General features: G+C 38.4%; 1 protein-coding gene across 1 annotated transcript; it reads left to right on the top strand.

Annotated features, from left to right (window-relative positions):
• The first annotated feature begins 221 nt into the window (after window positions 1-221).
• On the top strand, window positions 222-2286 carry LOC112033882 (protein DETOXIFICATION 51). Its single transcript, XM_024066659.2, has one exon. It carries the CDS (start codon window positions 434-436, stop codon window positions 2024-2026), a length of 1593 nt encoding a protein of 530 aa, XP_023922427.2. The 5' UTR covers window positions 222-433; the 3' UTR covers window positions 2027-2286.
• Window positions 2287-14286: the final 12000 nt, after the last annotated feature.

Here is a 14286-nt window from a genome sequence, read left to right as displayed (position 1 = left end):
GTTATTCTTAATAACGGCTCAAAGTAACAAAATATTTACTAATTTTTATATTTGGGATTTCAATTTCATTTATTAAGCATGATAAAAATAAAGAAATTTATAATAAAAAAAGAAGAAAGGAAAAAAAAGACAGCAATAAAGAAAGAAACACATTAAAAAAAAAAAAAAAACACCAAAAGAAACATCCCTCGAAGGCTCACTCGTCTCATTATATAGCCATACCCATACGTCCTGCCCTCCTCAAACCCACATATATCCTCTATACAACATCCATTTGCAAATTGAGTGAGTTTAGAGTGCTCTTCAAGAGAGCATCTCTCAACAACTGTAAGCAAAGTCTACTGGCAAGTGAAACAAGTTGGGGTGGTTTGTTTGATCATCACCATTCGTCTTAAACCACTTGTTGTTGTTGTTATTGTTCATATTCTTCACCATGAAGAATTCAAACAACCCCATCTCTGTGACTATGAAATCAGAACAAAAGCATTTCCTAACCCACCTCATTTTGGAATTCTTATGGCTGGCCAACCCTTCAAAACTTGACTTAGCTGAGAACCCAAAAGCAGACCCTGAAGAGAAATCACAGTTTGCTTTACCAACACTCTCTGAGATTGTCACTGAAACCAAATCACTCATCACCCTCGCCTTCCCTATTATTCTCACTGGCCTCATTCTCTACTCTCGCTCTATCCTCTCCATGCTCTTCCTTGGCCACCTCGGAGACCTCGAACTCGCCGCTGGGTCACTCGCCATAGCTTTCGCTAACATAACCGGCTATTCCGTACTATCAGGCTTAGCTCTAGGCATGGAACCACTCTGTTCTCAAGCTTTCGGAGCTAACCGTCCAAAGCTTCTCTCTATAACCCTTCACCGTACAGTGATTTTCCTCTTAGTGTCTTCAATACCCATTTCGTTTCTGTGGTTCAACATGTCAAAAATCCTTCTTTTTCTACACCAAGACCCAAATATCACTCACATGGCACACACCTACCTCATATTCTCTCTCCCTGACCTTTTTACAAACTCTCTCATTCACCCAATCCGCATTTACCTTCGAGCTCAAGGAATCACTCACCCAGTGACGTTAGCCACACTCGCTGGCACAGTTTTTCTCTTACCCATGAACTTTTTACTCGTTTCCCATTACAAACTCGGCGTAGCTGGCGTAGCGGCTTCCTCAGCTTTCTCCAACCTCCTCGCCCTCTTATCAGTTGTATTATATGTATGGGCCAAAGGGCTTCACGAGCCAACTTGGACAGCGCCAAGCCGAGAGTGTTTCAAAGGATGGAAGCCATTGGCTCGGCTAGCGGCGCCGAGCTGTGTCTCAGTTTGCTTAGAATGGTGGTGGTACGAGATCATGATCGTTTTGTGTGGGTTATTAGTGAACCCAAAAGCGACGGTGGCATCAATGGGGGTATTGATCCAAACGACGGCGTTTATATACGTTTTCCCATCATCGCTGAGTTTCGCGGTGTCGACAAGAGTGGGGAACGAGCTAGGCGGGGACAGACCGTACGGAGCGAAATTATCAGCAGTGGTGGCGGTATTTATAGCGGCGATAATGGGAGTATCAGCGATGGTATTTGCGACAGGGATGAGGCATAAGTGGGCGTTGATGTTTAGTTCAGAGAGAGAGATCCTAGAGTTGACAGCAGCAGCTATGCCGATCCTAGGGCTGTGCGAGCTTGGGAATTGTCCTCAGACAGTGGGGTGTGGGGTCCTGAGAGGTAGTGCCAGACCCACCACTGCTGCTAATGTGAACTTGGGTGCTTTTTACCTGGTGGGTATGCCTGTTGCTGTTGGGCTTGCTTTCTTTTTCTCTGTTGGCTTTTCTGGACTTTGGGTTGGGCTCTTGTCAGCCCAGGTTTGCTGCGCTGGCCTTATGTTGTATGTTGTGGGGACCACTGACTGGGAATTACAAGCTAGGCGGCCCACTGCCTCACCGCCGCCGCCGACGTCGACGACGCTCATCATTTTCAATCCTCCAATGCCCTTCATGTTCATCAAGACCAGCAACTGCCTTTGATTTCTATTGCCGTCGCTTCCTCTTTGTGAATAGCCAATTTTTTTTTTTTTTTGGGAGAGAGAGATGGGGCCGGGTAAAGAAAGAAATTAAAAAAAAAAAAAACTAGTTTTTATGTTTTTTTTTTTTGTTTTTGTTTCTTTCTCGCTTTATAATTGTTATTTATTTGGTGTGGGGGGTATATATAATGCTGTTCCTGAATTTTGGCTAGAATTAATGCTTGGTGGCTGGCTGGCGGGCTAAAGGAGTGCATTTCGCAATTATATTTTGCTAGCTTTGTTTTGTAAACGTGTTTATTTTTATTTATTTTATTATTAGTATTTTTTTCAGAAGCGTACATGCTAAATAAATACATACATTTTGAGAAACATCAAAATAACTGCTGAATAAATATATGAGAAATATTTAATTTGCATAGATAGAGAGATCTGGGGTTGGGGAATGGGGATAAAAGCCTAGGAAGAATAATTCAAAGGAAAGCTGTACAAAAGAATTGACAGTTCAACTCAAATGGGGCAATGTCTCAAAAATTCAGACATGTTTGATCTCTATCATTTATTTTCAGTCGCGTGGGCTTGACAAAGCCTTTTAGAAGTATCCGAGTGGTATGGATAACTAGCTGACACATGGCAGCTTTGAGGTCATTTCACGTCAGTCCCCCCCCCCCCCCCCTCTTTCCCCTCCTCCTCTATCTCCCTTTTTATTTTATTTTTTTAAATTTTTTCTCTGTAATAATTTAGCTTAACGTGGTCCAGTGACTTCAGTTCGTCACCCTTATCTTTTTGGAAGCCTCTCCATCAGTTTGGTCCAAACTTGAAAAAAAATCCTACTTTAATTTTCTGCATGTCCAGCCTAGCCTAGTGCCTCAACTGTGCGCGGCGATGGTGAATCGTTCATGGAATTTTCCTCCACCACTTGGTGTTTATCATTGTTTATCATTACACAAACGTGGATGTCTTAGCTACAACAAGTTGCATTCGGAAGCTAGCGCTGTGACTTGTGATCGAGGTCATGAATTTTGAAAGAAAAAAAAAAAACTACTAATAATTCATTAATTTGGTCATGGATATAAAAGTTACGGCAGAGATTTGAATTCACAATGTAGATCTTACACTGCTTTACCACGATTATATATAGGAGTATATACTCTCTCTCTCTCTCTCTCTCTCTCTCTCTCTATATATATATATATATAAAGAGGGTTGGTACAACAGGTTGAAAAATACCAGCAATTACGCGATAGCCAAGCCTATAATTATCTCCTGAAAGTTTTCCTCTTGTAGTGCCAATATATTGCCAAGTACGTATCCGTAGTACGTACTCTCGTTTTTCCATGTATGACCCTTTTGCATTTCTTGCAACGACTAGTCAAATTAGTCTAATTTTGGTGGAACCAAGGCTTTGAATAAGCTACGGAATACGTTTATAAATAGGATTTTGATTTTCTCACGTTTTCTAAATATATACCATCCATTCACATCATTACTATCATGAGATAAATATAGACATTCTTGAAAATGTGGACATCTGATGTGAAAGTGTGAACATTATATATACATAATGTACATCAAGTAGTGGAAAACAACAATATTCTTTATAAATATGTCATAGGTATCAAAAGCCTTGGATCTCAATTACAACTCTTAATATTTGCAACGGATATATTTAGGTGGGACAATAATGTTAGGGGGTGCAGAAAACCTACCGACCCGCCAAACTCAACCCAACCCACCGGGTTGGGTCGGTTTTTAGGCCTTGGTGGGTTGGGTTGGGTTACAAAATTTTTTTTTATAGCGAGTCGGGTTGGGTTTGGGTCATAAAATTACAAACGCCAAACCCGACCCGCCCACCGACCCACCCATATTTAATATATATTAAATATATTATATATTTAATATATTTTTTTTAAACCAGGCACTTATATATATATATATATATTATATTTAATAATTAAAAAAAAAAACCAGCTATAGAGCAATACTTCCTCAGTTCCTCTACTAATACTAATTATATATATATATATACATAATATGTATTATATAATTAATAATTTTTTTAAAATAACCAGTCTTCCTATCCTATATAAAAGCCAATTAGTTCAACAAACTCTAGTAAATTATTATTGTTGTTTAGTTATTGGTGTTGTTTGCCCTTAAGGAATTACATCGATACTAATCTTTGGGTTTTTTTAATATATTAATATTTATATTTTTTTTTACTCAATTTAATAATAATAAAAAAAATTTCAAACCCATGGGTTCAACCCGACCCAACCCGACCCATGTGGGTTGGGTTGGGTTGGGTTGGATTTATGTGATGGGTTGGGTTGGGTCGAATTTTTTTTTTTGACAAAATTCCCTCAACCCGACCCATGCACACCCCTAAATAATGTCACCATTTTGTCATGCAAATCTTGATTCTCATGTCCAAGTAAGGTAGTCCTTCTTCCCTTGTCCTCTTTATTATAAATGTAGGTACATTGGACAGGTAGATCCTATGGATGAGCAAAATAGTACCAGAGTCGAAGGTACTAGCTGCTCCGCTATTGGGGTTGACCGATGGAGCCGAGGTCGACGAACGGAGGGTGAAGCCTGTTCTGATGCTGGTCTGGTGACGACGTTGGAATTTGCAGCCCTGAACCAATGTGTAGCCGAACCAAATTGATGAGCTCTAAAAAAAAAAAACAAAAACAAAAACAAAAACAAAAACAAAAAAAAAACTGGGTTTTTATTTTTAACGATGAAATGCATCATTTCATTTAGGGGTTAAACACACACACACACACACACACTCTAAACAATGTTGTTTTGAGCTAGGGTTTGGGGAGTATAAATACTTCCTTTTCTCTCCAAACACCCTAAATCTCTTAGCCTCAAACACTTAGAGTCTCACTCTCAGACCTCAATCTCTCTAGGCTCGCCAGCACCGCTGCTAGGTCTTTGCCTCACTAGTCACCACAAGTCCATAGCCGCCGTTGGTAACACCCATTTCTCTCTTTCTTTCCCTCTCTCCGAACATTGATTTAAATTTTTTTTTTTATAGCAAATTGAAATGGTATTTTAGGCGGATTGAGCCGAGAGAGCTCTCACTCTTCTTCAATCCTTTCACCGAGAGGTAATCACTAAACACTAATCACACCCTGTCTCTCCAAAAAGTACTATTTTTTTCCTACATTTTGATTTTTTAGGGAGATTGAGACTGAGAGAGTTCTCACTCTTCTCCAATCCTTCTCCGAGGTAATCTCTAATCACTCACTATTCAGAATTTTTATGTTATTATCTTTATGTGTATTGGAAAAATTGTAGGGAAATCAATATAAATTTTTTTTTTTATATCAATATTTCTTTTATTGTTTTACTCTACTATTGATTTTTTTTAAAATTATTTTATTTAATTAATTGAATATAAAATGTTACATACTTATATACTGTAGTTGGTGATGGCAGTTAATAAATGGAAATGCAATTATAGATTGAGTTATTGGGGGCTTTTATTAGTATGCAGTTGTTGTTGGGTATATTACATATTTGCATTTGAGTGTTATTTAGAACTGGGATTTTGCTAATTTGGTGAGTGGGCTATTTGAAATTGTTGTGGAAACTTTGTTTTTTTGTTGGTTGGAAATTTTTTATATTAGATGGATATCGATGCTCCACCTGGATCTGGTGCACCTGGGGACCCCCATCCTCCTAACCCACCTGAACTTGTAGTACCTATTGGACTTGGTGCATCACTTCTTCCACTGCCACCTAAACAAGGTGGTAGGGACCCATCTATAGTATGGCAACACTTCATTAAGTTGGTCGGTGGTAATCCCAAGAAGCCAGAGTCTGAATACAACTATTGTAAAAAGCAATATAATTGCCATTGTAGGACAAATGGTACTTCAGGCATGTTGCACCACATAGAGGTGTGTAAGAAGTGGCCTTTTCCCTGTGATGATAGACAAAAAACTTTGTCTTTCCAAGCTAAGAGTGAAGGGGAAAGTGGTTCAAATGTGCTAGTGGTTGCAAACTATAGTAAAGAGAGGATAAGGTTGGCGTTGGCCAGGATGATCATTATTGATGAATTACCTTTTAAATTTGTGGAGCGTCAAGGCTTTCAAGAATTTATGAAAATAGTTGAGCTTGGGTTTCCTATTCTCCTAGCATTCTATTGCAAGGGCTTATATGAAAATTTATTCTAGTGAGATGGATATTTTGAGAAGGGGTTTTGTTGGGCAACGGGTTTGTGTGACAATGGATACTTGGACCTCCATACAAAACTTGAACAACATGGTAGTCGCCACACACTTCATTGATATTTATTGGACTTACCAAAAGAAAATCTTGAACTTTTGCCCTATAGCTAATCACAAAGGGAACACCATAGGTAGGGCGATTGAGTCATGTTTGTTGAAGTGGTTGTTTACAAAAACTACTAAAAATGCTAGTTCTAATGATGTGGCTATTGATTATGTGAAGAAGAAAACAAAAGAAAGAGATAGTAGCATATTGGGTGGTGAGTTCATGCATACGCATTGTTGTGCACATATCTTGAATTTGATAGTACAAAGTGGGTTGAAGTCCATTCATGAATCAATTGCCAAGATTTGGAATGCGGTGCAATATGTGAGAGCCTCTCCCCCAAGGTTTGAGAAGTTTCAAGAATGTGTTGAGAATGAGAAAATTAAAGCAAAATTTTGTTGCCCCTTGATGTGTCAACAATGTGGAATTTGACTTATCTCATGTTAGATTGTGCTTTGAAATTTGTGAGAGCATTTGATAGGTTGGAAGAAGATGATGGGCATTACAAATTTTATTTTTATGAAGTGGATGGAAATGGGAAAAAGCCCATTGGTCCTCCTAACTATCTTGATTGGGAAAATGTCAAGACCTTTGTAAAATTTCTTGGCATATTTTATGAGGTTATACTTAGATTTTCTAGGTCCTTGTTTGTCACTACCAATACATACTCCCATAACCTAATTAGTATTGAAGAACAATTGTAGCAGTTATGTAGTGTTCATGGGGATCCTCTTTTGGTGAGTATGGCAAGAGAGATGAAAAAAAAAATGACAAGTATTGGACAAGTATAGATAATATCAATTTGGTACTTCTTGTTGCTGTTGTTCTTGACCTAAGGTATGAATTGAAGTATGTCAAGTTTTGGTTCAAGGAATGGTATGGAAAGGACAAGGGAGATGCGATGAGCTCTAGTTAGTAGTTAGTATTATGTAAGTATACTTGCTATTATCATTCATTTGTGCTAATTATAAATATTTTATTGTTTATAAATTATAAATGTTTTATTATTATTAACATGTGTTTATTTTGTTTTGTTTAGTATTTTGTAGGAGTTCTAAAATGATGCATAGTGCACATATTTATTGGACCAATGGACTTATTGGAATTGGCATTCTTTTGCCTATATGTTAATTATATTTGTACATGTTATTGGTAGTGGACTTTTCACTAATGGTAGTTACTAGGTAGTCAGGGATAGGATGATATTGGGGGTACAAGCAATTAACATTCTTTTGCCTAAATGCTAATTTAATTAGTATAGCTTTATTTTGGCATTTGTGGACAACAACAAATAGTTATGTAATACGTTATTAAGTGCATACATTGACACTTATTATTATTGACACTGACACACACAGTGACACTACTAATATTATATGGTTCGTTATGGTGTTTTGGAAAATGAACTCTTGTTGAGACAATTTACTATCTATGAAAAGGGTTTAAATGTTTTATGAATGAATACTTGAACAGGTTTTTATCTATATATGTTCATATGTGAATAGGTTTTAGTATAGATGGACAGTTCTTGATGGATAGGTTTTTATATTCATGTGATAAATGGACAAGTTAATTTGTTTGTTCATGTGATAAATGGACAGGTTTTCCAGGCTTGGGTGGAGTGTTTTTGTCCATTTATGTTAATGTTCATGTGATAAACGGCCATGCTTAAGTGTATTCATGTCCTGAACAGGTTGTGTATATTGGGCTTGAAAGCCTAATTTTTAGATTAAAAAAAAAAAAAAACAGTTTTTTTTTTTTTTCAAACTAATTAAATCAACTGCAAAAAACCGCACCGCTATAGATCAGAAAACCAACCTTAGTCGATGTGCATCAGTTCTAATTATGAGAAAACCAATCTTTATCGGTTCGGTGATAAATTTGGGAAAAAACCAAGCCGACCAAACCGCGCACACCCCTAGTAGATCCCATGGGAGGAAGTTATTGAGATAATCGTTAGATTTGATACTTATAAGTTGCCTTTGGTTCAAAGATTATTGTTTACTTGAGAGTGAAGATTGTTAGAATGTGAAAGGTTAGGGGTACCAATGTAATTTCATTTCGTCTTGGTTCTTGAGAGGTCGCATTAACTAAAAAGAGATTGCTATACAATTTCTTTGACATGTGTCATCAAATGGTTGAGGTACAAGAAACAAAATGTCTTCCCCCTTTTTTTTTTGGGAAAAGTAACTCTTTTTTGCTGTGGGCTTGAACTGGGAGGGCTTATAAAGGGACAATTTGGATGCGGATTTTGTCCATATTCTTTTGCCTTGGACATGACGAGACTAAACATCCACTAAATTATGAAGGTCTTCTCTTATTTGTACTTACTTCAGCTTAGATTTTCTTTGTGACCATTTTATATATAGTTGTGAGTAGGGATGACAATGTGGTGGGGCGGGGCTAAAGGATGGGGTCTTTGTCCCCGCCGCGCATAGTTTTTATAAGGTTGAATTTATTCAACCATTTTGTTGGCTTTATTCTATGCCAAATTTGCTTGTAATTCAAAATTTAGAAACCCTGTATTTATGTGAGAATTATGTAAGGGTAGTGTGTGAGAGAGTGTAAAGAAAAACTCAAGAGTGTGCACTCAAGAAGAGCCTCGCGAATAGATCTCACGACTGACGAATCACCAAAAAAGGCACATGTGTGAAGCATGTAGGAGAGCTAAAGAGTCGCGCCAACTATTGCACTACAGGACAAAACTTCCAATCTGGCCAGGCCATTAGCTCGCAACTCAAACTCGCGACTCGTTCCAGTCACAAGCTCAAGTCGCCAGACAACTTTGTTTGTAACAAACCTGACCTTTCGCGTTCCAAACACACACCAGTATAAATACCTTTATACTCACATATTGTAGAGAGCTTCCAGAGAGAATTTTGAGAGAGAAACCCTAGAGAAAAACAAGATTGACTCATCCACAATCTTCATCCTTTGATTCTCCAAATTCCTCGACTCTCACCATCTCCATTGATATATCCTTGAGAGGTACATTGGCCAAATCTTAATCTCACCATAACCATCTCTGTAAGAAGGTCTTTTGGTGCTTGGAAAGTAGTTAGGAAGGGACCAATTCATATTGGTTGATGCAATGGGCGATTGTGGGATTCGGTAAGCAAGAGAAGATAAAGGTTCGGCGTAACCTCGTTGGAGCAAGAAGCTTGGAGCGCTTAGGTGCACTGGGTAGATTAGGCTTGGAGGGTCTTCGGCTATTCATGTATCCCAACTTCATTCTCTAGTGGATTATTGACCGTTTAGAGGGCAGCAGAGAGGTTTTATGCCCAAGACTTTGGTTTCCTCTTCGATAACACATCGATGTATTGTCTTTGTGTTTGCATCTGTCTTCCCTTAATCTTTACCATTTAATTACTGCTGTGGTTTTGATTAATTATGGTTTAGATTGTTTTACCAATTCTGTTTTAGCTTATTTTCATATTCCGCACATATATTGTTTCATAATAAGCTAGTGTTAATAATTTGTTAATTGGGGGTCTAAATGTTCATAGGTGTTTACATACATATTGAACATATAATTGGTATCAGAGCGGGTGCACTTGCTGTGGTTTAATTACCTAAATGTGATTCTTGACCCCGTTTGAGATGGATCGATCTCAATCTTTAAATGCTCTACCATATTTTGATGGAAGAAATTATGCCTTTTGAAAATTCCGGATGAGGGCATTCTTGTGTTCAATTGATGAAACTGTTTGGGATGCAATGGATGTAGGATGGACTAAGTTGGAGGCCACTAAATCCACATGGGCTAAGATGGCTCTTGCGGTAGCTAATGCAAATAGCAAAGCACTAAATGCTATTTTTTGTGGTGTTTCTCCAGATGAGTTTCACAGAATATCCCACATTACAATTGCCAATGAGGCATGGCAAATATTGGAGACCATGTATGAAGGAACCAAGAAAGTGAATGATACTAAGTTACAGATGCTAACTACTCGAAGATGGAGGACTCAAAGATAGTGAGCAAAATCCTTCGATCATTGCCAGAGAGCTTCCGTGCAAAAGTTACTGCAATTGAAGAGAGCAAGGACTTAAATGATATCAAAGTTCAAGAACTAATTAGCTCACTTCAAACATATGAGCCGTCATTACCATCATAAAGAAAGAGAAAATCCTTTGCTCTTAAGACAATTAATGAGAGGGTGAAAGCTCATGACTTATCAGATAAGGATGAGGTAGATAAAGATGTGGCATATCTTGTGAAGAATTTTTGAAAGTTCTTAAAGTTTAAGAAGAATGGAAAATTTGCTAAGAAGGGAAAATTCCTAAGTTTCGGAAAGGAGAAAAAGGACTTCAAGAGGAAAGATGGGAAGGAGTCTCAATCCTTTCAAGGAATCACATGCTTCGAACGTAATTGACATGGACATCTCAAGAAAGAGTGTCCTAATTATTTGAGAGGGAAGGGCGAGGTGTATGCCACCACTCTTAGTGATTCTGACTCCTCTAATTCAGATTCATATGAAAGCTGTGATGGAGAGGGAAACTTCTCTGCATTCATGACCATTGCTCTAGCAGATTCTTCAGATGACTTGGGTGCGCTAGTGAAAGAGCTTGATGAGCACTCTAAATTGGAGTTAATAGGGATAGTAGAGGAATCTGATGATGAGGAAGATGAAGGAACAGTGGGACTGCAAGAGACCTACAATTCCCTCATTGAGAAGACCAGTGAATATGCAAAAGTGGCTGATGCAGCTATTAAAAAGATGAAGAGGGCTGAGGAAGATTATAGAAGTCTTCTAGTGTGATACAAAGAGACCAAATGTGAAAAGGAGACTTTGAACGGAGAGCTAACCGAAGCGTATACAAAGATAAAATTCCTTGAGCTTGAGGTGATTCAAGCGAATGCTAAGGTAGAACGGGTTTCCTCTAAGAATTAGGATACAATGGAGAGAGTAGTTCAAGGTTAAAGTCCCCAAAGATATGAAGTTTGTGAAAGTTAAGGAACCAGTAGTAGAAACTTCAGTTGTTAAGAAAGTGAAGTCGAAAAAGAAGCAAAATGTGACTGACCAATGGTTTTTGACTAAGCCTCCTAACCAATTAGTGGTCAAACCTAAGGCTCAAGGGAAATCACTCCCAAAGTCACAAAGAGGTTCAAGAACTCAACGTTTTTGCCATCACTATGGAATCAAGGACATTTCAGAACAAATTGTCATAAGCTATGGGCATTAAGGAATGGCAACTACCAAAGGCCACGTGGACAAAGAAAGGATAAAGGAACCCCAAGCAAGTGAATGGGGGAGAAGTTCAATCTAACATTGGAGATGTGATGAAGATTGTAAAGTTGTCATTTACAACCATATGTTTTTGTTGGCTTATATTCCATGCCAAATTTGATTGTAATTTTCTTAAATCATTTGTACCCTGTATTTATTATGGGATTTCATTGTAAGAGTTGTGTGATAGAGAGAGTGGTGCGAAGACTCAAGCATTTGAAGACTGAAGAAGTTCTCGTGGGTAGCTCGCGACTTAACATCCTGCAAAGTATCTCATGTGCCTTGCACATGCTGGAATGCGAAGAGTCAGGCCAAATGGAGATAGCTGTGTCTCGCGAGTATCTCGCGGGTAAGGCCTTCTCGTGAGACACCTGTGAGACATTCTGTTCTGCCAGCTTGTCCAGTCTGATACATACTTTTTGTGCCTACACTATTTATAACCATTTTACCCACGAATGTTGAAGAATGCTTCTGAGAGAAAACCCTAGCCAAACACCTTGAGAGTTAGAGATTGTTATACCCACAATCCTCTACACATTTGTTTTGGGAATTTCCTCAACTTCTACCTCTCTATTTCCATACCATTGAGAGGTTGATAGCCCAAACACTTACCACACCCTTTCAGAGTGTCAAGTGAAGTTTTGGTGCTGTTGGAAAGTATTGGAAGAAGCTTAGGATGGCAGATGCAACATGGAGCTTGTTGCGGGATCTGGAGAGCTAGACAAGACACGGTTTTGAGAAGACTTATTGGAGTATGAGCTTGGAGGTTTTAGGTACAGAGGGTAGATTAGGCTTAGAGGGTCTCTTGCTCACCCATGTATCCTAACTAATTGGCTAGTGGATCGATTTCCACTTGGAGGGCGACAGAGAGATTTTTTATTAGTTCTTCAGTTTCCTCTTCGGTAACACGTCTCGGTGTTATCTGTGTTTGTATTTCTCTTCCCTACTCTTGTTCATTTCATTTTTACTGTTGTGTTGCTTTAAATATGGATTAGAGTAGTTCTCTTGCTTATACGTTTGTGTTTACACTATTCCAAACTTAGTATTAAGTTAGTGTAAAATCAACCAAACCGTAACTTTGATTTGAGGGTTTAAACAACTCTTGTGTTTTCGACACATTTACGAGCTTTCAATTGGTATCAGAGCGGGTACACTCGCTGTGGTTTAAATACCTGAGTGTGTTCCTTGATCCCGTTTGAGATGGACCGGTCTCAATCTTTAAATGTTCCACCATATTTTGATGGTAGTAATTATGTTTTTTGAAAAGTCCGAATGAAGGCATTCTTGTATTCCATTGATGATACTGTTTGGGATGTGATTGAAATAGGTTGGACTAGGCCAGAGGTTGTTAAATCCACTTGGGATAAAGCAGCTCTTACGGCAACTAACGCTAACAATAAAGGTTTGAATGCTATATTTTGTGGTGTATCTCTAGACGAGTTTCACAGGATCTCTCACATGATAGTAGCCAAAGAAGCTTTGGAGATATTGGAGACCACTTATGAAGGAACAAAGAAAGTGAATGACACGAAGCTTCAGATGCTTACCACCAAATTCAAAGAGCTTAAGATGGGAGATGGTGAGTCCTTTGATTCATTCTATGGAAAACTCAACGAAATTGTGATTGCAAAGCTCAATCTTGGTGAAAAGATTGAGGATGCTAAGGTGGTGAGAAAAATTTTGAGGTCCTTATCGGAGAGCTTCCGAGCGAAAGTCACAGCTATAGAGGAAAGTAAAGATTTGGATGAAATTAAGATCCAAGAACTCATTGGGTCTCTTCAAACATATGAGCTTTGATTGCCTTCTCATAAGACAAGTAAATCTCTTGCTCTTAAAACCATCACCGAAAGAATGGATGATTCCTCTGAAGAAGATGGCCAGTGGAAAAGGATGTAGCATTCCTTGCAAAGAACTTTCAAAAATTTCTAAAGATGAAGAACAGTGGGAAACCGTTCAGCAGAGGGAAGTTCTCATCCTCTAAAGGTGATAGGAAGGAGTTTAAGAAGAAAGATGGAAAGGATTCCCAGTCTCCTCAAGGCATTGTGTGTTATGAATGCAATGGCCATGGACACCTCAAGAAGGAGTGTCCCAACTATCTAAGAGGAAAGGGTAAGGCGTATGCCACAACGCTTAGTGATTCGGATTCTTCAAATTCTGACTCTGAAGAGAGCTGTGATGGAGAAGGGAACTACTTTGCCTTTATGACTATTACCCATGATGAGTCATCGGAGGACTTGAACTTACTGGTATAAGAGCTTAGGGATCATAGTGATGAAGAATCAATAGGAGTTGTTGAAGAAACTGATGCTAAAGAAGGTGAAAACATAATCAGTCTTTAAGAAAACTACAATTCCCTACTTGAAAAATCAAGAGAATATACAAGGGTGGCCAAGGCAGTCGTAAAGAAGATGAAAAAGGCAGAAGAGGACTATAAAAATCTTCTAGTGTATTATAAAGAGGCCAAGTGTGACATAGAGATGCTGAATGATGAGCTGACTGAAACTTATTCAAAAATCGGATTTCTTGAGCTAGAAGTAGTGCAAGCAAATGCCAAGATAGAAAGGGCATCCACGAAGAAGCTAGATGATGTTATTTCATCTAAAAAACATTTCTCAAATAAGTCTAGGTTGGGATATATTGGAGGGAGGGGCTCATCGGCTAATATCACCAAAGATGTGAGATTTGTGAAAGCCAAGAAGCCGACTATAGTTGCCCCTACTCCTGAGAAAATAAAGAATGAAAAGAAGAA

This window comes from Quercus suber, unplaced genomic scaffold, assembly GCF_002906115.3.
Source record: "Quercus suber isolate HL8 unplaced genomic scaffold, Cork oak 2.0 scaffold_101, whole genome shotgun sequence".
In the NCBI taxonomy this organism is placed as follows: domain Eukaryota; kingdom Viridiplantae; phylum Streptophyta; class Magnoliopsida; order Fagales; family Fagaceae; genus Quercus; species Quercus suber.
This window is presented reverse-complemented; position numbering and strand designations above follow the sequence as displayed.